At 45.1% G+C, this 25,887-nt stretch overlaps 1 protein-coding gene across 1 annotated transcript in view; it reads left to right on the forward strand.

The window, feature by feature from the left end:
• Positions 1-25,887, forward strand: part of frem1b (Fras1 related extracellular matrix 1b) — a 262,434-nt gene that overhangs the window by 216,908 nt on the left and 19,639 nt on the right. Inside the window, exons 26-29 of the mRNA XM_078561195.1 lie at positions 11,286-11,487; positions 12,331-12,475; positions 19,337-19,466; positions 20,855-20,927. Of these exons, the coding sequence (XP_078417321.1) occupies positions 11,286-11,487; positions 12,331-12,475; positions 19,337-19,466; positions 20,855-20,927 (550 nt within the window). The remainder of the gene's footprint in view (positions 1-11,285; positions 11,488-12,330; positions 12,476-19,336; positions 19,467-20,854; positions 20,928-25,887) is intronic.

Consider the following 25,887-nt stretch of genomic DNA (forward strand, 5'->3'; position numbering starts at 1 on the left):
AATGTTTTTCATATTGTCGGTGAATGCAAATGCCATTATGAGTCAATCTTGGTTATCCACCAGTGGAGGAGGTAGGGAATGTGGTGGTGGCCTACTGATAGTTTCCAGATAGGTGCCACTGCCACAGTGGGTGAGTGTTAGTGCCCTAATCAGCATCCTTTACAAAGAGAATAACCTACCTGGGAAGCTACTAACTTCTCTGGAGGTTCAGCTGAAGCCCAGTTCTGAGCTGTCCTGCATCCAACATCGAGGGTGCCTGTATGCCTGAATATTGCTGGTGTACATGCTGCTTGGCAGAAAGCAGGCCGGGGACACAAGAAGTCAACTATGGAAAAATTGCTTTCCCCCTAGCCTTGCCCCCTCTAATACCAGAGGGCAAGCTTCAGCTGAACAGGGGTTCAGCCCCCTGCCCAGAAACTAGAGGGCGGCACACACCATGTTTCGATCTTCCATCCTGAGTTGCTGTAATCCTGGCCAAATTGCACAGGGGAGTGCAGCAAAAAGGCCCAGTGTCTGCAATGAGAATACCCCACATACACCAGGGAGCACACTTGGGAACTTCAGGTAAGTATGGATTCATTACACACCATGCCACATGTTGCATTTACCCACTAAACTATTTGGGAGATTTCAAAACTGCATACAACATGCTTTTATTTCATAATGTATATAAAATGCTTAACAAATTACAAATAGAGTGCTGTATCATAACAGAACCCAGTCAAGATTTTCACAATGGCTAAATTTTTGGGCAACCCAATCCATTATTTTTAATATGTGATTGGGCTTCTCTTTGGTCTCTTCAGACCAAGAAGCAGACATGAAAATGGAAATAATGGGCAGAATCTTGTGCCGCTCGTGGGAGCGGGAAGCAAGGCAGGCGGGGGCACTTCATTGCGCGGGAGGCCAAAAAAAAAAGCTTCCTGATGGCGGAATGAGCTTTTGCAGTTAAGTTCAGAGAGGTTTGAAGGTGTGTCAAGCTTCCTGACTGAAGCACATTTGCATTCATCTGCACGTCATGCATGATCATTAAAAGGCTTGCCAGAATTAAGTTTCCCTTCCTAATTAAGTTACCGACGAGCGAGCAATACATGTCTTCAGATTTACAACTGCTTATAAGTGGCAGGCAAGGTAGTCAAATTGCTGGAGTTGGAGTGAGTAGCCACTGTTTTTTTCCTCTTTAGGAGTGTTGTTCAATGAGGCAATGAGCTGCTTAGCCCAGGTTAGAAACTCGAAACAAAGAGCAGTCTAATTAACATGCATGATAAATTTTATTGCCTGTATCACTTCTACTTTTGTACTTTATTCCATGTTTGATTTTAATTCTAAGAATAAACTTGTCCAATACAAAAGCAAATTACTGTGGGTGCTGGAAATCTGAAATATAAACAAAAGATGCTGAACAATTTGAAATGGAATTCATCTTGTAGAATTTAACAGTGTTAGATTGAAAGTTCCAGCAATTTACAGAAGGTTAGTTCACGACTAACAAGTGTTACTGTTCCCTATTCCTTGACTACAGTTATACTGACATTGTATCACTGCAGTTTGCCTCCTCAGCACATTAAAGTAGCAGGTGTCTAATCCTGACAGTTGAGAGTTAATGTGTACATAAAATTAACATACTGGGCGGATTCTTGTGGACAGGGGTCTCGGCCAGCAGCTAGACAGCTGGCAAGAGCCAAGCGTCACCTCTTTTCAGCAAGACCTGCCACATCTTGTGCCTATTACGCACTTAATAAGCTAGCAGTGGACATTCCCTGGGATCTAGGACCCTGGGGCCAAAGGTCCTGGATGCCAAAAGCTACCAGTCAATCAGAGGCCGGCAGCTCTTCTGTACTCAGCAGCTCCACTAGCTGCCGGTACAACACCCACCTGAAGCCCAGGATCGAGGAGAGACCCAGGCACAGGTGAGTGATGGCGGGAAGGAGGTTGCGGGAAAGGGCCATGGGGGAGGGGGCTCAGCAGCAAGGCCAGGGGTTTGGTCTCAATGGGCCACCCCCACTTTCCCAATGCAGGTCCCTCCATCAGGTGCCTTTGAATGACACCAACACCCTCCACCAACTTCCATGGAGCCCCCAAGTAAACAAGCCAGGGCTCATTAGTCATGCTCTCCACATGTCGAGACCCCCCCACCCATCACTGGGCCAATACCAGTGGTAGCAGGATGAAGCCCTTAAGTGGGCATTAATTGCCCGCTTAAGGGCTTCAATCGGCAGCATGGTGGGAAGGCTGTGCACAAGGCTTCCTGCCATGGACTTAATCAGGATAGAGGCAGGAAGGTGACAGGGTCCCCACACTGCCCTCCCGCTTGATTAAATGACCTTTGCCACTGAACTTGCCACAAGAGAGGACACAAGATTCCATCCAGTGCATGCAAAGTTCAATTCTGGAGCAGGCTACGCAGCCACCTGCTACCTATCTGACCCACGCAGCATCCTCCAAGGATATAGGTGTGTGCAGGGGCGTTCTCTGTGTGTCAGAAGACATTGGTGTGGCACTATCCTGATGTCACATAGCCCAGCTGACTGGGGTTCTTGTGGCTGAACAGGCAGCAGTTCTTGGGTGTGTGAAAGAAGGAACTCAGGTGAGGGAAGGCTGTTGGGGTGGGGTGGAAAGCAGCAGGTCCAAGGCCACACCATCTGCAGCTTGCTCATTATGCCAGAAAGCAGGACAATGTTTTGCTGGGATTTGAGAAGAGGCCTAAGTCAGGACAATTCTGTCATCCTCAATTTTCTCAGTGATGTTGAATGCTACAGGTCTCATAGCAACTAGAACCATGATGCAGAGAACCATCTCCTCTGTAAAGCTCAGAAGATGCAGAAATCCTTGTTCCCCATCTCTGCCTCTGCTCTGCTCCATCTTGTCATGAGCCACCTTGTCCTGCAAGAGAGAGGGCAGAATATCAGTGATTGTGCAGCACTGTGTTTGGGTGATATGTCTGCCATAGCTGAATAGCTGGAGTTATATGGATGCAGGGGGAGATTCATGTGAAGCTGACAGCAATGGTATGTGTATGTGAAGTATCTGGATGTTAGGCATGAATCCTGAGTGCTAGGGACTAATGCTGGGTGAGTGATGGAGGTGTGGTGCATTGAGCAGTGTGAGAGGTTGTTGGTTTGGTGGGTAGGAGTTGCCATGTGAAGATATATTCACTGACCTTGGCCATTTGCGTAAAGTCATTAGAATTCTTTTGGCCACCCGCTCCCACTTCCTTCTGAGGATGGTCCTTGTTGGTCTCGTGACACCCCATGGGACCATGATGTCTGCCCTGATGCCCACCTACACTCTAATGCCTCCAGCATCTTATCTGCCACCATCGATCCTTCAGTCTGCCCTGTTTCTCAATTTCCAGGAATCTAGAGCAATCTTTTTTGTGCAGCTGCTCTTTAAGAGGCAGCCTGCCTTTAAGAAGAGCAAGCTGCCTGTACCACATGCAAACAACGCTGCTGAGCTTCCTGCTGTGTGCGGAGCTCATCGGCAATGTTGAAAAGCAGGGAGCTGTGCTGGAAGCATAGCATGGCAATGCCACAATCATTCAGCTGAGGTGGATACATGAATTTTATGTGTTACCCACCTTCATCTAAGCAGGCATGGGCACGTCACAAATCGTGAACCCCATGTCCGAAAATCAGGGTAAACAAATTTCTAGCCCATTGTGTCCCAACATTAGAACATGATAATCTTAGAATCCAAGATGCACCAGCCTGCAAATAATAGCTGTTTTTGCCTCCAATGTTCTGTATTTTCTTTAAGCTCTCATTTTCTTTTTCCATGTCCATTTTTTGTAAGATAAACATATTAATGCAACTGATCATTACATAATGATCATCCAGAACCAGTTAAATAATGATTTAAGACTGGTGGTAAGATGTTTGTGGAATACACTGGCAAGGCTACATTGACTTCACACCCAAGTTGCCCTGACAGCTTGAGCAGTTTGTCAGATCCCTTCAGAGAAAATTAAGTCAACATGTAAAGTGGAACTAAAGCCATGAGGAGGCCAGACCACACAGAGATGACAGCTTCCATTCCCAGAAAGACATGAGTGAACCAAATCAGAAAATGCTGAAAACATTCAGCACGTCAGCCTGCTTAGTGTTTCCAGCGATTTCTGCTTTTATTTCTAGCATCTGCAACATGTTACTATTTGTTAAATCAGTGAAAGAAAGACTTCCATTTATATGGCGCCTTTCATGACCACAGGATATCCAAAAGCACTTTGCAGCTAACAAAGTATTTTTTGAAGTGTCAGTTCTGTTGAAGGGTCATGAGGACTCGAAACGTCAACTTTATTCTTCTCCGCCGATGCTGCCAGACCTGCTGAGTTTTTCCAGGTAATTCTGTTTTTATTTTTGAAGTGTGGTCACTATTGTAGAAAATGCAGTAGCCAATTTGCACAACAACAACAATGTGATAATGGTCAGAAACTCTGTTTTTATGATGTTGATTGAGGGATAAATATTGGGATACGAGGGATAACTCCCCCGCTCTCCTTTGAAATAGTGCTCTGTAACCTTGTCCACCCATCTGAGAGTGAAGATAGGACCTCATTAATACCTCATTTGAAACATAGTGCCTTCGACAATGCAGCACTCCCTCATTTTCCAGGCATTGCTACAGGAATTACTAGATTTAGTGGCCTAGATGTTGACCTCACTTTGCCTATTTTTCAAGTGTGAAGCAGGTACCTAAAGGTCCAATATGGTGGGTACCAGGCATACTTGTCTCACATCAGATATATGCCGCCTGCCATTTGGATCTGGCATCCATGGTGCTCACTAAGACATTAAAAAAACTTAATTAACATATTTAAATTGACACCCAAACTTATTTTTCAACTGTTTTGTGAAATTGGTTTGCTCTACCACCTGATCCAGCATGTTGACAGCAACTCATGGCACTAACAGTCACTCAGGAGCCTGCAGGAGCATTATTTCAAAGGGTCATCCATTCCATGCAGATTACTTGCTGGTCTGTCGTCTTGGACCTTGAGTTAATGTCTGAGAATTTTTTTTATCTATTGTCAGAGCTGCGCTGTGAATTCTGAGCTGTGCTGGTGCTGGGCTGCTTTTGTCGGTTTCAGAAAGAGTTTGCTCCAGTCATGGGTGGTCTGGTAGGTCAGCCTTTGGGGCTAGAAGCTGGGCGAAGCATGCAGGGAGCATGCTGTGCCCAATTCTGCCCTGGAAAAAATAATCTAATTACAAGGCAAGTTCTGGGTCTTGGATGATATTGGGGTTTCTGAATTATTCTCAAAAACATCAAACGACATTGAAATTTACATAATGAAAATTTAAAATGTTAACTTACCATATATATACTCGAGTAATAGTCAGTCCCATGTAAAGTTCAGCCCCAGACTTTTGGCCAAAAGATCCTGAGGGCAGAATCATCCGGTCCCGATGGCGATGGGCGTCAGGGCAGGTGAAAGCAGAAAATATGGTGAGAAGGCCAAAACTCGGTTTCACACCATCATGAAACTAGTTTGCGATCATCTGCTCCACCCATCAATGGTGGGCTGCATTTCCCACTGCCGCACGTCGGGAACTTAATTCCAATACTTTAGCATCTCATTATAAGCCCTGCTCACCAGAATCACCCCCCCACGTCAAATTTACCACCCATTTCGGCGTGACTTCAGAACGGCCTGCTTCATGACCATCTTTAAAAGTCGTGCACCTGGTGACCTGAACTTCAAGGGGAACTCAGATGTGAGTGCACACAATCTTGCGCAGCGCTTGTGAGCATCGCCTGCAGAATATCAAGGAAGAGGCGCCCAGCATTCGGATGGGGGAAAGGAAGCACAGACTGAAGGAAGTGCACAAGCACATCCTGGGGAGGGGGGTGAGGGAAGCAGCCACGCACTTGGAAAAGTGTGTTGAAAGTGAGTGTTTCTATGTAGCTGAGCTTGTTCAGCAGCAGCTCCATTGACATGCTTGGAGTCAGGTCTTTGAAGATTTTCTGCCCACTCAAGCAATACAAAAGCATGAATGTGCCACCAAATGCTCCAGAATTTTTCACTCCTTGGGCGCAGACTGAAAATTAATGTGCATTTTAGGGAGCAGCAGAACATTTGGCCGACTGGGTAAGTTGTAGAATCCCCTTGCGAGAGGTGACCACAGTCACTGATGGAGGAGCTCAGAGCTCCTTGCAATGCCTTTATTAGTGACCAATATCCCTCGTGGTTCAAGCCAACAGCGCAGCCTTGAAGTGCAGGTTAGGAGAAGGCCTGCGCCTGAGCTGAGAGCACAGCATGCAGTCCAGTGTCCAAAACTGCCGCCAATTGGTCAGGTGGAGTGGGGCGGAGGTCAGTGGGTTTCGGACAGCCAATGGGCACACTACACACTGGCAATCCAAGTGGTGGCCAGCACTCTCCAGCATGTGTGAAGGGACCTTGAGACTTAACCAAGGCAGGTTCTTAGGACACATATGTTAACCCGCGCTTCTCTCTCTTTGATCCTGCAGGAGGAGAACATCAGGATCATGGAGCCTTGTGATTTAACGGTATGCCTCATGGCTTACAGAGGCCAGAGAAGAAGAAGAGTGTGGCGGAGGAGCACCTTCCTCAAGATGAAGGGGCAGCAGGGCCTGCTGCACACACAGCTGAAGATCCACAGAGAGCTGTTGCAATAGGCGCTTCGCTAGACAGGGTCTATAGACTGCGCCTATCATTCCTGCAGATGACTGAGGACCAATGTCACCGAAGACTGCGAATAGCTAGGGAACTGGTCAGTCACATATGTCACCTGCTGCAGGGTTTGATGGCATGGGGACATGGAGGATATCCACTTCCAGTACACCAGTGGCTCCTTCCAGGGCTCCACATGTGGCCTGTGTGGGATCTCGCAAGCCTCCATGCACAACTGTATCTAGGAGGTTACGGACACCATCTTCGCAAAGGCACAGAACTTTGTGCATTTCATCCGGGATCAAGAAAGCCAGGAAGCAAGAATGCTGGGATTTGCGCAGATCTCAGGTTTTCCACAGATGCAGGGTGCCATCGACTGCACTCATGTGGCACTTAGATCTCTGCGGCAAAAGGCAGTCAACTACGTCAACTGCAAGGGCTTCTACTCACTGAATGTTCAACTGGTGTGTGATCACCACAAACGCATCCTACAGGTCTGCGCATGATCCCCAGGGAGCATCCATGACTCCTACATCCTTAGCGGGTCTCAGATTCCTGACATCTTCCAGGATCCAGAGAGGCTGCAGGGTTGGCTCCTCGGGGACAAGAGCTACCCGCACAGGACGAGGTTGGTGACACCCGTGTGGCAGCCTCAGACTGCAGCAGAGAGATGGTTTAACAAGGCCCATGCCGCAACCCGGACTTTTGTGGAGCAAACGATAGGCATATTGAAAATGAGGTTTCGGAGCCTCGGCAGGTCCGGTAGAGCGCTGCAATACAGTCCACCGAGGGTGTCGCACATCATCGTAGTTTGCTGCGTGCTGCACAACCTGGCACGGCAATGGGGGAGGACCTGGCTAAGGAGGAGATGGAAGAGTGCACGTATCCTCCGATGAAGGGGATGATGATGATCGGATCCTCGAAGCTGAGGATGTCAGCGATTAGGCGTTTGCACTGGCCAGACAAGGTAGGTATGCTCAGGAGGCCTTCATAGCCACAAGATTCATGGAGGATGATGACGAGATGCAGTGAAGATAGTCCTGACTACTTTACCTTGTATCTGTGAACATTTGACTCCTGTGTGGCTAATGACAGTGCACATACCCTCAGTGCTCAGGCTCGTGTCATGGAGATGCAGCAGAGGCCCTAATAGTCACTAGATTCCAGGAGGATGATGATGGTATGCAGTGAGGACACTCCATGGATCTTCACATAGACTCTGTGAATGTCTGACCCCTGTCTGGCTGAGGGCAACTCACTTGCGCTGTGATCATGGTCATTTCATGGAGACGCAGTTAAAACTTTAAATGCTCCTGATCTGTTGTCTGCCTTCTGCACCTGACCCCTTCAGGAGCACAGTGTCACCGGTCACAGATGCTGAAGAGATGGGGGGCCAGCCCCACCTCAAAGGTGCTAAGAGAATGATGGAGCTCTGTAACGCCTGCCCACAACATTCTGGCAGCAATGACAAGCACCATCGAGGTGCAGGCATCACTAATGTGTCCAGTGAGGCCGGACCATCACTTTGCTCTGAAGGTTACACAAAGCATGGGGAAGAGGCCCTGGACTGAGATACCTGCCTTTATCTTGTACAGGAATCAAGGAATCTGCATGACATGGACACGCTCATTATAACAAGGAGCCATAGGCAAGGTGACATGCTTGTGAGTTTATTTACAATAGTGAACATTATGTATAAGTGATTAATACCCGTGTCCAGGCTGTGCAACTACATTTTCTTAACCTCCTAGTGCTGCCGCTGCATCTTGGTGCTTCCCCGACATCCACAGTGGAGATGGAGGCAGAGGCAGTCTGCTGAATGCCATGACCTCTCTGTGATAACCTTGGCGGGCCTCCTCTGGAGGGCCAAGACCTGGAGTGCCGCGGCCTGCTTTGGGTATCCAGCTGTGGACCATGTGCCCCCTCCTTGGCCTGTGGAGCTGAAACTGGAGGTCACAGGAAGAGGGAATTTGGATCGGCCGGACATTTCCAGAGTCACCTAGGTGGATGGCCCCAGGGTGTCGAGCTGTTGGTCCTCCTCCCTATAGGTGCCCGACGCCCCCTGGCTGAGCCCCTGAGGAGAAGGGGAAGCTGGAGTGAGATCGAGCTGTCTCGCACCCCTCTTGTGTTGACACTGTTGGAGGCCAACTGTGGCATCAGTGATGGAGTTCAGCCCACGCCACAGTGCAGGACCGATGTCCTGGACCCAGGTCTCCATGGCGGCTGCCATCCTGTCAGTGTCGACCTCAGTGGCTTGGTATGCCGGTGCTATCTCCTCAGACTGAAGGCGGACAGACTCCTCCATCGTTCGTTGCAATCCGAAGTGTGCAGCAGACATCCCTTCTTGATGTTCCCGTGATTGTCTTTACAGCTCCACCAACTGAGTCCAGAGACTCATTATCTGACTCAGACTCAGCAGATTCCTTGCTTCCAGCAGTCCTCCAAGTGCCGGTAACCAAGGATGTCCATGTCTCCGCCTGCTGTGGAACAGATTGTGTGCTGTGCTCACCAGATTGTGATCCCGAGGCTACTCTACATCTAGATCCCACCAAGGTGTGTGTCTCTACACTGGTGGAGGGTGTGGTAAGGGCCATGACTTCAATGCTGCTGCCCTCCGGGTCCTCATCCAAGGCCCTCTCGGCGCTGGGGTGCTCCTCGAGGTTGCCTGAGGGCAACGTATCATGTGTGCCGAGGAAAGAAAGCGGAGATTATTAGCACTTGGCAGCCGCATTAAGCACAGAACAGTGGACTCAGAGTAGCGTTAAGAAAGGGATGATGTGGTGCAGGATCCTCATGTGGGTTTTCGCCGCTGACCTCACCATCTCCGCAAGAACGGTCAACATCCTCTCCAGATAGCTCCAACGCCCGACTCTCTAGCCGAGATATCCAGCACTCCACCCCTGGTCTGGGACCTCTCCGGGCAATTGTTCACAATCTTGCCCTGCATAAAGACAGATGAAGAGAATGTGAGCAAGGCACATGCCAGGCCAAATGAGAAGGATGCCTGGCCTGCATGCATATTAAGTGGAGCCATGGACAGGATGAGGAAGCGATCTCCAGAGGGGATGAGGCAAGATGGTGATCTGAGGGTGTGTGTGAGAGAGTGAGTGGTGATGTCTCTTGAGCTGGCAGTAAGTGAGATGCCAGTGAATGTGTAATTGGCTTGTGAGTGGGTGAGTTGAGATTGATGAGATGGTTGATTTACCCTGACGACACGGGTGAGATCATTCACCCGTTTTCTGCACTGGATGGCCAACCTGTTGTGCACAGGGTTGGTACTGAAGACTTCAGCCTCTGCCTCCCAAGCCAGAGTGGTAAGACTGATGGGCTTCCTGCAGCCAGAGCGGGGGTAAAGGACATAGTGACGGGCCTCCACAGCATCCAGAAGGTGTCCCAGCAATGCGTCACTGAATAGGGGGAGCTGCAATCTTCCTGGCTTCTGGGGCCATGTATTGGCTGGAGCAGTCCTTGGCTGCAAACTTTGAGAACTGTTCGCCTGACTGCAATCTGTATATGGCGCTCAGTGTGAAGAAGCGGTGAGGTAACGGCATGGCGGGCCAATCGGAGGCCTGTCGCCAGCGATCCAGCGTGTTTCCCATGACTGCATAATTTATGAGGCGGGATGGGGACGATACGGAACAAAAACCCACCATTGCAGCCAGCGGGTAAAACATCTTTTATCACGCCCGCTACCGCATTTAGTGCAAAACCGGTACGACTCTGTCCTTAATCTTTCATATAGCCCATACAAAAGTCAACACCTGACTTTCCAAGGACACTCCACTCCGAATCAGCTCATTGCCCCACTCTGTATTCAGAGACCAGGATTTGGAGCAGGAGTTTTCTGATCTTTCTGCAACAGTGCTCGATCACGGAGTGCGATTTGCCCACTGAGATATTGGGGAATTTTAGTAAAAGTTTGATTTCTCATTGAAATGGTGGAGGTAAGATTGGAACAAACTGCAGTCAGTGTGCACGGTGTGTGTGAGCCATGATTGTATTAAACTTTCCCGGAAATGGAACGAAGCTCACTGAGCTGTTGTGAACAGTCCTATGAAAAGGGATTTTTTAAAACTTACCTTTTTAGGCTTCCTTCTTGCTCCAATTGATTTCCTTGCGAGCCACAAAACTTAGAGACTGAAAACCCAGCAATGTTCTCTGCTGGTTGTGTGATCCACGATCGTCAGTAGTTGAAAGTAAGCCCATTGAAAATGTTACCCAAGTAACAGTCGACCCCTTAACCTTTTGCCTAAAAAAGGGGTACAGAAATTCGACTTTGACATGGTTTTATACAGTAATAAATCATTGACAAAATAAACAATAATAACCCCCCCCCCACCAGGCCATAACAGGATCTTGGATTCACGGACTTGGTGGGCCAAATGGCTTCATTCTGTGTCATAAATTTTCTATGATTCATTAGATTAATTTAAATTGGATTACAGCTGCTTAATGGATTCCTTGATTTCTACTAAACTTTTTTCTTATTTTTAGTGTGAATAAAATATTGGCAAAAAATATGCAAAGCTATGAAAGATAATTTGGGAACTAAATTAGATTAACCTGATTAACGGTTTCTGAAAGTGTAGACCATTGACAAAGACTCTGACAAGAAAATAATTTGCATTTCTAATTACACACTGTACACTAATTGCAGGTGGAGCATGTTGACAAGGCTTCTCCCTATATCCTCATCAATCAAAGCCCAACTACAATTGACAATCTGAGAGACGGACGTTTTGGCATCTATATCACTGCCCGTAACTTAAAAGCCTCAGATGTGGACAGCAAAGATGAGGAGCTGATCTACACAATTCTCCGTCCACCTTACTATGGATATTTGGAAAGTACAACCACAGGTACTCAATTAATTGGTAAAACATGAAAATCAAACCGGTAGCTCTCTAAAAATATGAAACAATTGTAACGGCATTCTTTACATACCAATGCATTCAGGTGCTTTATATTAATGTGATATCATACATTCAGATGTCTATTTGATAATGATCTTCTTTACAAACAAATTGTTGTTTTACTATAAAAGAGATGGAAAGCATTAGTGTCACTATATTAGATTTCTGGCTTTGTGCATGTAAATCAGGTAGACTCCATCAGTAAAATTGCATGCAGTACCATGAGGTTAGATCTTTTTCCACTTGTTCTCCTGAGATTGCAGGAAGCATCCGCCTACTATCCCAACTCCCATGTTTGGGTGGTTCCATATAAAAGTGATGAAAATTATATCATGATATTATGGGCCCCCATTTTCTGTTATTTTCAATACATTTGCTTGGATTAATTTTCCCTCCACTACAAAGCAGCCAGCAGCCCCTTCACATGTTTTATGAGGACGAACTAAGGACATCACACATTCCCTGGAAAACAACTAGGGATTTGGGCCTACACTCATTTCAATATGATTTGCACCACTCTTTATATTGAAATGAGACTTTCACCCATTTTAAGGGAGATTACTATAGGCCAGCCTAAAATGTTGGCTACACATCATTTATGGCTCACAATGAGTGGGCAGAAATCTGGCAAAAGTTTCTGCAGCACTGGCACTGGTTATGCAAATGCAAAATCTGCCATCAAGCCGCTTATTATTTTACAAATAACATGTTAATACATTTTACTGATGTCTCTTGCTTCAGTAATGGTGAAGATGAATTGTTCTGATGCCAGAGTTTATTTTATTACAGGTGGATACATTCAAGGCACATTTACCCAGAAAGAGGTGGATAGACGTACAGTTCGCTACATTATCAGTCCCTCCATAGAACTGACATCTGACAGCTTTGAGTTCAAAATATCTGACACCGCTGGAAACTCTAATGCACCAAAAATGTATGTTTGTATAATGTCTAGTCTTCCAAAGAAAATGCATTTTTTAGGGCAGGCCCAGGCCCCCTCTGTTTCAGGCAAACAAAATATGAGAAAATAGTAGCAAAGTGGAATTAGTTTTTTACCAGATGTGCTGCCAGAGTGATTCTGATTTGTTTCCGCTTCCTCAAGGGACATTGTTCAATGTTAGGTGTGCAGTGGTGGTACATCTGGAAGTATGCATCTCTTTTCAGTAGTACATGGAGCAGTGAGGTCTTCGCACTTTTGTGGTTAGTTATGTGCTGAAAGTGTGCAGTCATGGGAATGGGAAACCTGATGCAGCAGCAGATTTAAAGGGTGTTGTCAAGCTTAAAGGGACACTTCTGATTTTGGCAGTGGAAGTTTGCAGCAGGAATAATTAAATGAACTATTTGAAACATATTGGAATTCAAGGGCCCAGGAAGGAACAGGCTGAGCTAGAGAGTAATGCTGAGGTGGAAGCAGCAATGGGAAGTTGTCATTTTGGGGTCTGTTATGGAGTTAATCTTCAGACAACTTTTCTTCGTGGAAACATTTGGCTTTATTTACAAAGCAGCAGTAGCAACTACACATATTCATCAAACTCCATAAAGAAGTACTGCACTCTGTAGAGGTTCCCTGTGCTGCTACTCATTGGTTTACACAGATCATGTGATCTTACAGCACAGGATTGTTCTTAAAGCTACAATCCAACATTTTCCAAAACAATAATTACTACATTCCTCCCCCTTTCACTTTTCTGTACATTTTGTATTTACAAGGATATTTATCTCGTGACATTACAATATTTACAAAGGCCATGGAATTACAAGTTCAGTCTTTCAGGTGGTTTCCTGATCCGTGTGGAATGTTGCAGCTCCACAACTTTAGATTTTTTTTGTAGGAAACATGTCCTCTGGAACGGCATTAACATCAGCTACCTCATTAGGCATTTGCAGGTCAGTGTCTTCCACTCCGACAGAGACATCGGGCTTGTCTGTCCATGGTTGAGCATCTTCAGCAGTAATCAGTGGTTCAGTCATGGTTACAGATGGAGTAATATCTTGTCGTGGAATCTCTCTTTTTCATAAATGATCCGGCTTACGGATGATTTGGCCCTCCATTTCCACGTGGTATGACAACGGTCAGGTCACCAAACTTACTTTACCAGGTAACCACTTTGGTCCTCCACCAAAATTCTTTACACATATTGCTTCTCTAACAGTAGAGTGTTGCTCACAACTATGCAAATCATGAGTCGCTTTTTGGTTCCCTTGACTTTTCTCCACCTTCCCCTCAAAATTGGGAAGTATTAGGCTCAGTCTTGTCCAAAGATGGCACCTCATCAGTAACTCTGCATCTTCTTTTAAGTGTCTTCTTTTTACCACAGAATTTAGTCCCGTCTTCTTTTTGACTTCACTGTCGGCCAGACTTCTCTCAGAAGCTATCTCAACTTGTCTTAGTTCAGTAGCTGAGCTACTCATGACTTCATTATCTGCTCGCCTCTTGGAAAGTTCTACAACTTTTGCTTTTGAAGCTTCTTTACCTTCATTCAGCTGATTCTTCAGCTCTTCTTTCTTGTACTTGTTTCTGTTGGCTTCCTTTTGGAAACTTGAACATTGCTGCATCTTCTCTGCCAACTGGTTCTTCAGTTTATTCAGAGAGGTGTAAAATTCTTCCTGTTTTTCTTCATACTTATCCAGAGGTGCAAAGTTTGACCTGAGGGAACCTTGTAGTGTGTGAAGGTCTTTCAACAGGTTTTCCTTTTCTTTGCGAAGTTCGCTAACTTTATCTTGAACCCTGTCATTCAGCAGGGTTTCCTTGAGTTTCTTCTGCTGTTCTTCCATGTCGTTGTTTAAGACAGTCTTCATTTCTTCAGGTTGCTGAATGCTTACACATTCCTTTTTCATCCTGTTGCGGTCCTTGAACTCTCCAGGCTCTTTCTGCAATACCTTACCTTGTTTCTTTTTCAACTCAGGAACTCTTCCAGCTTCCTTTTGAAATCTCACTGGTCAATCAAATTTGATTTTACTTAACCAATTTCGCCCTAGAAGGCTTGGTCTTCTGCCTTTCAATACCATCACTGGTAGATATGCTGATTGGTTTCTATAATGAACAGTTGCTCTGATGATACCTTTTACTTGGATTTCTTCGCCTGTGTACATTTCAACTTGGCAGATGTTTGTTACAAATTTAATTATTGATCATCTTTATTTAGATATCTGAAAGCGTGTGCTCCTAGTACAGTGGTGGAAGCTCCCGTGTCTACTTCCATTTTTAATGCTTTACCATTCACTTGCACTGTAACAAATATTGGCTCTGTCTTCCCAACTTTCATGTTGAATAATAAATAAATGTCAGAATTGATTGTTTCTGGCTTTTCTACGCGATAGACTTCATTGGACTTCGTTTGTTGTTTGGAGGCCTGTTTAAATCTCGCTTTGTACTGTCTGATTATGTGTCCACTTCTGTGACAAAAATAACATTCTACATTTTTAAAATTGCCAATCTCTAGAAGACTGATTGTTTCCACGTCGATTAAAGTTATTTTTCAATTTAGTTGCTAAGCTGTTTCTTCTCATTTTTCCGTTAGTGGGGGCTGTTTCCCGCTTCGCGGCAGAGTCCCAGTTTTTCACTCCACTTTTGGCTGACTGTTCCCACCCGATTTGGTGCACGGTGCCATTTTGTGCCCCTTGAATTGCTTGTGAATCCTTTACAGCACTTTCCATCGCCAGCGCTATTTCTAACGCTTTCTTAAAATCTTCGCTGAGTAGTGTCTTCCTGCACATACTGAACAATCTCTGAGCATGTCATTCAGGGCTTCATCGAAATCACAATATTCCATTAGTTGCTTTAATTTCGCCACGTAAGTAACAATTGTGTCACCCAAGGCTCTACTTCGTGAATTGAACATCAACCTCTGCATTGTGACTGAGGGCCTGTGTTCTCAAATTATCACCAGGGTATGAATGTTTTGGGTTTTTTTCCTTCTCATTCGCCCGGTGGCTCTGACTCTGATAATTTGTTTGCCATCTTCTTTCCTTGTTCTGCACATCTCTTCCCAGTGATTGGGCTTCGCACAAGCTCAACAATTTGGTCCGTAAGCAGGATATTTCCTTCTGTCTATGAACTCATGGTCATCCACAGCTCCCACTCATATTTCTCCCTGTTTGGTGTGCATTCCTTTGTTGCTGTCACTGCATCAACCATGCTGCCATTTGGGTCTTTGCCTATTCATGGCTTCATGTGCTCTGGCAGTGTCTACAGACTGTAAAATTGTGAGCTTGTGGTTTCCAATCAATTTTCTTTAGTACTTCAGGGTATGCGGAGCCCCAAATGAGCTGATCTATCAGCCTTTCATCCATTTCCTTGAATTCACATTTCCTGGCTGCACTTTTCAATTGTTAAAAAATTGTCAACAGGCTCATTTGATTGCTGCCTCAGGGTTTGAACCTCATACCGGTGGATCTGATGATTTTACTTTGGCTGGAGCTATGTGCTGAATTTTACAAAAGTTTTGTCTGGCTTTTTACTTGATCCTCATTCAACACCCAGCTATTAAACAAATTCAACCCTTTCCTGCCCACAAAAGGATAGAACTGACCCTTTCCTCTTCACTGGCGTCTTTGGAAAACTGTTGAATGTCATTCTGCGCTTTTGTTTAACCTTCTCAAATGTCTCCACGACATTATCAGCTTCCCAATTCATTACGGGGTAGAGCTTAATGTTCATTACTGTGGCAGCAGCCATTTTGTTTTTGCACTATTCACTCTGTTTTTCTCTCTCAGTCTCTTTGGCACTAATTCAGGTTGATTTTTCTCAATCTAATTAAACACTAAATCCATTTAAAATGTTTGAGGCTTACTCATTGGCCATCCACTGCCACCATGCTATGTCTTCTGGTTCCCAAGAGTTTGAAATAATCACCTTTTTTTAGGTTCAAAATGCTGGAGCTTCATTGAGTATAGTTCTTACAACTCTCCATTTGGCTGGTAGTTTGATACTTTTATTTTTTGCAAAAATATACTTTATTCACAAAATATCTTCAACAACATTTCAAACCATTTCAAAATCACCATCACAAAAATACAATCAGGTTCAACTTTTACAACGTGTATCACGAAATGCGTCAATACAATAAATGAATATTACAATCATTTGCAGACATTCATTTTGAGCTGTACAGCCCGAGGGGATCTAAACAGTTCCCAGTCCCTCGGTGCACTGTGGCAGAAAGGTCTTAGGCAGCGACACTTCCCCATTGCGCCTTGATACATTGTTGCTCAGCACCTGTTTGCAGTGCAGCAGTAAATGTGGCACCCTGGGTGTATATTTGCATAACAATTTGTCTTAGAACTTTACAAATAGTGTAACATTATAATATTAACCTTAAATGCAGAGTTGAATGGTCCTAACTTCAATGTCATAGATTCAGTGCAGTGAGTAGTTAAAAAGCCATGCAAGCCCTGTGCACACTAGTGCACTGTGCAAGGCCTCTTCCCAAGATTTTCTGCCTCTGCTCTCCAACTAAAATCTCTTTGGCTTAGACAGATCAGGATTCAACTTAGGGCATTCCTGGTTTGAATGACTGCTCCAAACTGGGCACTGCATTTGCTCATCACATTATTGAAGAGCAATGAAAATCTTTTCTTTGCTGTATTAGAAAGGGAACTATAATTTGAATATTACAGTCTGTGCTAAGCTCACACCAGCAGTATCATTGGAATGTTATGAAACACCAATTTACTGAGTCTTGATTAGCCCTTAAGTACTGTCTGTCTGTTTGGTGAACACTTCAAAATTACTGTATGGTGAAAGTCAGTGCCTGCGTGCTATAGTGTTCCAGACCTGTTATTGCTGGCAGAAATCCTCATTAGCCAGTGAGTGCACCATATTCCAAAGCTAATGCATTACATGTACATTATTATTCAGAACTCCCATTACTGTACTGATTTGCCTTTGTGCATGAAGCTTGCCTAATTGCTGGAGGGTATGGGCTAGAAAATCACTGTGTAGGTGAAAATTAACGGGATGTGGCAAAATCTCTTCTGGCTATAAATGGCATTTAACCCATTGACAGCCAGAGATGAGAAAGGAGTGCCAATGCAAAATGAATTGGAAGACAACCAAATGCACAGGCATGAAACAAACTCTTGCAAGTAAATGACAGAGGAGACTAGAATCTCACCCAGGTTTTGCGGGTGGCAAAGTATGTTTTGTGTCATTTGATGAGGATGTATGTACATCAGAGGTTACTGGTACTCACTCCACTGGATAGCACAGCAGCATGAAATAAGGATGAGAGGCATTGGGAGTGTTATGGCAGTGAGAAATTAGCAGTGCTGGTTCCAGATGTCCCAGATGTCTACCTGAGAGCACCAAAGGTACCGCTTTTCCTAAATCTCCAATGTAATGGCCGGGGTGGTGCCCTGTCCGTCAACTGAAATATTGGTGGCAACCCCACTGTGGCCATTTCCAGGAACCAGACAGGATTAAATGCCTATCTGCCACCTGTCATCAGTGTTCTCAGGTCTTTGAAGGTGTGAAGCCCACCTGCAAGAGCTATCAGCCAATTAGAGAACCGGCCACTTTTCAAAGCCAGCTTTGCCACCAGTAGCCGTGGCCACAATTGGGATTGCAAGAGGCCCGGAGCTGTAACCAGCGATGGAAGCCCTAGAAGAAAGTGAGTGGAGCAGGCTTGTCAGAGCCAGTCAGGGGGCAGAGTATGGGGGCTCTTTTAAAGGGGGTGGCCTTTTTTGCTGGTAAGGCCCTCTGTGGGGTATAGGGTGCCTGATCAGGAGGTTTGCCCCCACTGCCACCCCTGAACCCAGTACACATAGTGTGATCCACCCCTGCTGCTGTTTGAATATCAGGGATGAAGTCCAAAGTGGTCTTTAATTGAACACTTCAGGGCTTTAGTTGGCCTATGTGTGGGAAGGCCACTCTCGACCTTCCTACCCCTGGCTTAATTGGTGGGAGTCAGGAAGGCAACAGGCTCCCACCTTGTGCCTTCCCATCCAATTATACATTTCCCCCCACCCCATCTCCTAGCCCACTCCCGCCGGGGTGGAGGGGGGGGGTGGGGGTGGGGGCGAGGGAGAGGGGGTGGGGAGGGGGCATTAAATTCCACCTCACATGTACAAAGTAAACCTGCACAGATCACATTCCGCACATTCGTGCTCAGTTCTCCAGCATCACCTATAGCCATTTTATGCTGGGCTCCCATCCATCCTTACCTATAGCAAATAAGTTCTTAAAACAGTTTTTTAAATAAAGTTGTCATGGAAGAATGTCGTTGACTTGATTTGGCAAGTGCTGCTGCTTTGCAGTTGTTCTGTGTTGCAGACATGTGATACCTAAGCTAATAGAATTGCTGGAAAAGCAATGCTACAGCCCAGCACCCAAGGCCTTGTTTCATGGCTGGTAAAGTGGGTGTTACGATGCATGCAAAGGGTGTAAGCAGGATTGCCCTGAATGGCACTCATATTGTCCCATAACAGTGTAGAGCAGCAGGCCTAGAATGAGCATATTTCGTTAAATGTAACGGCTGAGTGACTTTCACAACCACTGGCACTGTTGTATGACACAAAGTAATCTCAGCATAGAGTAGGCACACAGTATCTGAGAAACAATATCCCGAGAGCAGCAGTCCTGGCACAGTAAAACCTAGACTGCTGTATAAATCTAGATGAATAACAGATGTTCTATTGAATATCATGGTGGATTTGCGTATTAATATGTTGGGTGATTTAATTTGAGATGCCATCATGGGATATATATGGTTGTTTTATCTCCTGTGACCAACATCTAAGAATTAGTTATACAGTCACGTATCTTTTTTTAAAGCAATGTTGAATTTTTGTGCAGAATGGAACTGAAATGGTCCAGGATTGAAATGTCTGCAAGTTGCTACAAAGTCTGTGAAGACATTGGAACTCTCTCCATTAAAGTTACCAGGAAAGGATACAGTGCTGATCCCTCGTATGTTAGTATAAAGGTACAGTACCTGTAGTTGTTTACATCCTTTGCATTATATTTGTAATCACTCTGGTTGTTCCTGCATTAATGGGTTTGTCAGCATCGTAGGGCATAGGCCACAAAGTCGTCCATGTAACTTCCATATCTAGACATTACTGGACTAAACGTAAAATTCAGCCCTGCTGCACACCCTCAACCCTATCCCTGGAAATTATAAGCATCCTTCCTAGAATTTCCTTTTCCTTTGGATAAATATTTATGGGGAACATGCCTGTGATTTCTCAACATGCATTCCGAGCAGGCCAGGCTCCAAAATGGGTGCATATGCATTGTAAAATCAGCCTTTCCATGTAAAATCCAATAATGTGCTAATAAGATCACAGCAACTTGGTTGTGAGTTAGATCACTGTGTTGTATGCTTGGCAATCAAGTCAAAAAAGATACGACACTCGGTTCCTGCCCAAACTGATTGAAGAAAGCTACGTTATGATCCCCGTAGAGAGATCAATAACTTTTAAAAAGAGATCTGAATTCCCAGCGATTAACAAGAAGATTTCAAGTTTCAAGACTAAAGCAGCATCAACTAAACACTATTTAGCAGACAATTAATACATTAAACTACAGAAAAGATATCCCCTTTTAGCTTTTTAACACTACCGAAAAGCCCATGCCACAATTATACTTCACTGCCACTCTCCACAGAATTGCAGTTTTTACAGGAACCCCAACATTAATCTCAGCTTCTAGCAGTTTTGCTTCACCCCATTTTGAAGCAGTTCCCAGTGAGTATGTGCTCACAGCATAAAAGTACTTGTAAATGGCAATCTTATTCAAAAAGGCCTTTGAATAAAAAGGCACAACTGTTGATGTGAGATGGACAAACATCACGCTGATAAAGTTGGGGCATGAAAAGGCATAGTCTATGTGAAAACTAGTTGCTATGTTTGAGTCCTTACAACAGTAACTGCATTTCAAAAGTAATTAATTGGTCGAGATACACGTTGATACATCACCAAGATGTGCTATATAAGTGTAAGCTTTTTTTTTGTAACTTCTTTGTAATAGTGTGGTGAACTGTAGGCAATATAACTATAGCCTAACAGATTTACAAATTCAACATAATTTCCTTATTTTAGTATTTAAAGCTCCCGTATATGAAACACTGAACCAATGAGCCATTTTTATAGCCTTTTCTACCTGAACTCTTACCTTTAAAAATCTTTAACTCTGCACCCCGGATCTCTCTGTTCCTGCAATCTATTAAGAATTAGAGTGTACTTCTTTTCATTGTTCTTTGTACCCAAAAATGTAATTATATTTTTCTGCAATGACAGAGTGCCACAAGACAAAAGTGAATTATATATCACTTAGTGCATTGAATAACAATGCAGTGTTTGTCTTCTGTAGGTTCAGGGGTTATCAGCTACAATTGGCAGAGACTTCACCCATAGCTCAGCAAGTTTAATTCAGTTTGATCCTGGTAAGTTACATTAATAAGACAGAGTACAGTTGAAATATGATTACAGTATTACTTGTGACTATGGGAATAAAAAGTTTTACTAAGGGTATAGAAATGAGGATCTTAAAATTGAATCTGGATTTTTTTAAAATTCTTCTAAGTTTCTTACATGAAGCTATTGACTTACATGAGAACCATGGCTCCACAGACACTGCATAACACTAGCGTCTCACTCAACTGGTCATTCAGTATATGTGAGTCAGGCCAGTGAGCTTATTCAATCATGGAAAATGTAGGGGATCATTCAAACTGAGCCCAATCCTCACCTCACCTCACATCACATTGCACTTTTCCAGTAAAGGGCATTGGATAGAAAGTAGGGGCAGAAACCCTAGCTGATATTCCTTCTCCCCAGTTCAAGGGTATATGGAAATGACAGACAGAGAAGACACCCTGCTGCTTCTTGCCTGTCCCATGTAGTCGTGATGTCTATTGTATCAAAAAATAGACACTTTCTATTCACCCAAAGCCTTGTAATTTCCCTGTCCCTCCTGGCTCCACATTTAGGAAAGCATTTTTTTAAATAATATTTTTGTGGCAGATGCCAGCAATCTCTTTAAGGGGCAGTGATTTGGTTGCTCTCAGATGTGAGGTGAGCGAAGGATTTGACTCGGTTCGAATGGTCCCCTGCACCTTCTATGATTGAATAAGTTCGCTGTCCTGACTCACATATGCAGAATGACCAGTTGGGTGAGATGCTAGTGTCATGCAGTGTCTGTGGAGCCATGTTTCTCATGTAAGTCAATAGCTTCAGGTAAGAAGCTTAGAGGATTTTTTTTAAAATCTGGGTATGATTTTTGAGGTTCTCATTTCTTGGCCCAAGAAAACTACTCACAACATACACAGCACATGATCAACCATGATTCAATATGGGAAAGGTACCTGAATAGAAACCAAGACTGCCAATTGCTTCATGTATGCAGCCTGGATGACCCTGAGCAGCCGATCCATTTGATGTACATTGCTCTCCTGTTACGGAATGGGGGTATATGTAGCATATGTCATATTGGTCACTCCAGCATCACCTGAAAAATGGACGCTACATAATCCAATTTTGAGGCCAGTGTGTCTAGGAACCCTTGCTCTGCATATCAACTACTCTCACATCATATGTACTAACCATACCTCTTTGCTAAATTGGACTGAAAAGCATTCAGTCTAGATGAGTCATAACTGCAAACCAACAAACTGATTTATTTTACCTAAAACACAGGAATAAATAGAATGAATGCAGTCAATTTCCTGTGTTCCTTGTTTTATGTAAAATAGCAAAGACAATTTTACTACTGTCCTAACCCTATTTTCATGCAAATATCCCAAAGCTAACTGGCCCAGATTTCTGTTACAAGCCGCTCCTGTTCATCCGCCTGTCATGTATCCCTGATAGAGAAGGAAAAAGCAAACTATTAACAGTGCAATATTGAGGGAGTGGATTCGCACATCAATTAAAGCTGCTACTCTGAAAGGTCTTCTCCTTTAAGTGGGAGCAGGAATCACCAATATGTCTGTATTAAGTAAGCTTCTCGCGAGCCATATGGACTAAGATGACACCTAATGGTGTGAAATGCTTAAGATTGCAGATAACAATCCCTTATTTGTTTACAATTAAAATTCGAAATGTGGTTGACTTAAATTTGTAATAACAGGCTAAATGTAACATGACATAAACATTATAAATTAACAAAATTGAGTTTGAGCAATATAGGCTAAAGTCCAAAATAATGCATTCACACATCAAAAGGTACTGCTTTCTCACGAAATGCAATATATGTCATCAAAATATGAGGAGATTGGATTTAGGAAAGAACAAACAAGGTGACAAACAAGTGGAGCAGATCACCCGCCCATTATAGAAGTCTTCTTATTTTTCTTCGATGGAAAATAATAGAATGATTTCACTACAGGTGGCTACTTAAATAATGAATATGAAAACTAGCCCCCAAACGGTCACACCCTTAAAGTAAAGTGAAATTCCTCCAATTTAATTTTTACAAAATTCTTATTCCTTAAAAAAAACACAAACTTGTTGATTGGAATCCTATCCCAATTGAAGGAGTCTGTTCCAAGTATTATTTTTACAGTAAAAAAAAGTTGGATCACGTTATGATTATGATAAGTGTTTGCCTACTCTCACTTTTTCCAATAACCTTGATACTCTAGCCTCCCAATGCTTTTACCAACAAGGAAATCTTCACAAAAGCTCTCTTCCAAATGTTATTAGCACCCAAAACACAAAGAAAAATTAAAGGGCAGAATTTTACGCACACCCGACGCAATTGGGCCTAAAATAGTGTGAGAAGATGTCAGGCGAGCGTCCCAACGTCATCCCGCATGCGCGCAATCTTCAGGTTGGCAGGCGCGCGGGTGTTGGAGCCGCGTCTGCCATCAATTAAAAGGCTACTTAAGGCCATTAAAAACCCAATTCATCCTGATTTTACGTTGCTCGTGCGATTTTGTGCTCATCGCACGGGCAAAACGGGCAGGTAGGCAGTTCACATTTTGCAAAACCTCATCCAAGGGCAGGATAAAAAGGGTCAGCGACATTGTCAGTGTGAGTAGTGAGGAGTTTAGAAGATGGTTTGCTGCTGGTTGCTTATTTGAACTTGACAGCTTCGTCTCAATTCTGAGCTTCATCCTTAGCATTTCTAGGCTTAATTCAGAAGCTATTGGTGTCTCCAAGGCCCCCGGAGGACTTTGACCATGTGGACCCTTCCAGGTATCAGACTGCCTTCTGTTACCCTGGTAATGGGGCTTGTGGTCTCTGCTGGAGGCTCCTCCTCTCAGGAGGAAGGGAGGGGCAGAAGGGAGAGGAGGCCAGATGCCCCAATGCATCTTCCAGTGGAGCGAACTGTGGGAGGAGAGGCGCAGGCACAAGGGGCGCAGGGTCAGCAGGTAGTCCAAGGCGGAAGGGGCACCACTATCCTACTGCCAGGGTTTACAGGCAGCGATGCAGCTACTTCAGTATGTCCAAGGCACAATGCCGAAAGAGGATCTGCCTCTCCAGGGAGACTGTGACCTCCATTTGTCATATGATTGGGCCTGAAATCACCTCCAACTGTGTGGGTGGAAACCCCATGCCAGTGGCTCTGAAGGTCACAGTGACCCTCAACCTCTATGCCTCCTGCTCTTTCCAGGAGTCAGTGGGGGATCTTTGTGGATTGTCCCAATCAGCTGTCCACAGTTGCGTCAAGCTGGTGACAGAAGCTCTGTTCAGGTGAGTACTGACCTTTTTTTATTTTTTTCTGTATGGATGAGGCCAGCCAGGCTGAGCGAGCCAGAGGCTTTGCAGTGATTACTGGGTTTCCCTGCATCCAAGGTGCCATCGGCTGCACACATGTGGCCATTAAGGTGCCAGCGGGTCAGCCGGTTGCCTTTGTCAACAGGAAGGGATTCCACTCCATGAACGTGCAGATAGTGTGTGACCACAGGATGCAGATTCTGCAAGTCTGTGCAAGGTATCCTGGCAGCTCCCATGACGCTTACATCCTGAGACACCCCCAGGTGCCGGGGCTCTTCAGTGCTCCAGCTCGACTGAATGGACGGATGGTGAATAACAAGGGCCATTGAAAAAGTGGCTTATGACGCCTCTCTGCCACCCAAGAACAGAGGCAGAGCAGCATTATAATAGGAGTCATACCTGCACAAGGCGGTGATAGAGAGGACCATAGGTCTTCTGAAGATCCGCTTTCGAGGCCTGGCCCGTTCACGGAGGGCACTACAATACTCCCCAGAGTCACTGATAGTGGTTGCATGCTGCGCTTTGCACAATCTGGCACTGGCAAGGGAGGGACCCACTGGAGGAAGAGGATCTTGACTCAGCTGCACAGGCCACAGAGGATGAATCCAGTAGTGAGTCAGAAGAGGAGCATGGTGAGAACGCTGAGGCAGACCTCTGTATCCTTCAGGGAGGCAGGGACACCGGGGCCACCTTGATCCAACCCTCCTTCAGCTCGGCTGCCAAAAAACTGCTTCCACCTCATGCCAGGGCTGCCGCCTCCATCTCGGATGTCTGAAATGACCATTTCATTTGAACCCAAAGTCCACTCAGTGCCTGTGCAATAAAGTTTAGATCCACTGATGTCCAGCATTACTTACTGGTGTATACTGCACCAAAAAAAAGGTGAAGCATACTCAGGGCATTACGACAAAAACAAAATTTATGTAATTTTCACAATCAAAACAAATTAACATAACCTTCTCTAGTGTTTATTTCCACACCAGTAAATGTAAAGAAAACATTACAGAACAGAAGGTCACCCGTGACCAGTCCCTCTTGTGCTCATGGTGCCTTAAACTTGCGTCTTGGTGCCTTAAACTTATGATTGTGAGTGCTGCGTTTTGGTGCCCGCCCCCACCTCCACCCCCCCCCCCCCCCCCCCCCACCCACCACCCACCTCCCCCCCCTCACTGGCAGTGGCATTGGAGGCAGCCTCAACCATCTCCTACACTGGCACTGACCACCTGAGGTCGGTACCTGTTTGAGGGCTTGCAGGTCTGAGTGCAACCCCAGGAACCTCTGATTCTGTCCCTGGGGCTGCTTCCCTTAGACAGTTGCCACTCTCTCAATGGTGGAGGCAGTGCACTCGGCCATGAGGGTCAATGCAGTGACAGAGACAATGGCATGCATGCCCTCATGGATCTCCGCCAGATCCTCCTGCACATCTTGCTGGACATCCAGCATCTGCTGCCTAATGAACAACTCCAGAGCCTCATCATCTGCCTTCGACTGAGCATCATCCTAGTCTCCAGCATTCCTCTGACTGCCAGAGCCCTGGGCATTCTCTGCCTCCACCTGCTTCTCGGCGTTATGCTCCGACATTCTAGCCGAAGACCTAACGCCCACCAAGCTGCTGGTATCTGCACTGGTGCCTGGCTCAGAGAGCGGGTGTGACACAGGTACAGCTGAAGCCTGGCAGTCCTC

This window comes from Cetorhinus maximus, chromosome 17 (assembly GCF_964194155.1).
Source record: "Cetorhinus maximus chromosome 17, sCetMax3.hap1.1, whole genome shotgun sequence".
Classification (NCBI taxonomy): domain Eukaryota; kingdom Metazoa; phylum Chordata; class Chondrichthyes; order Lamniformes; family Cetorhinidae; genus Cetorhinus; species Cetorhinus maximus.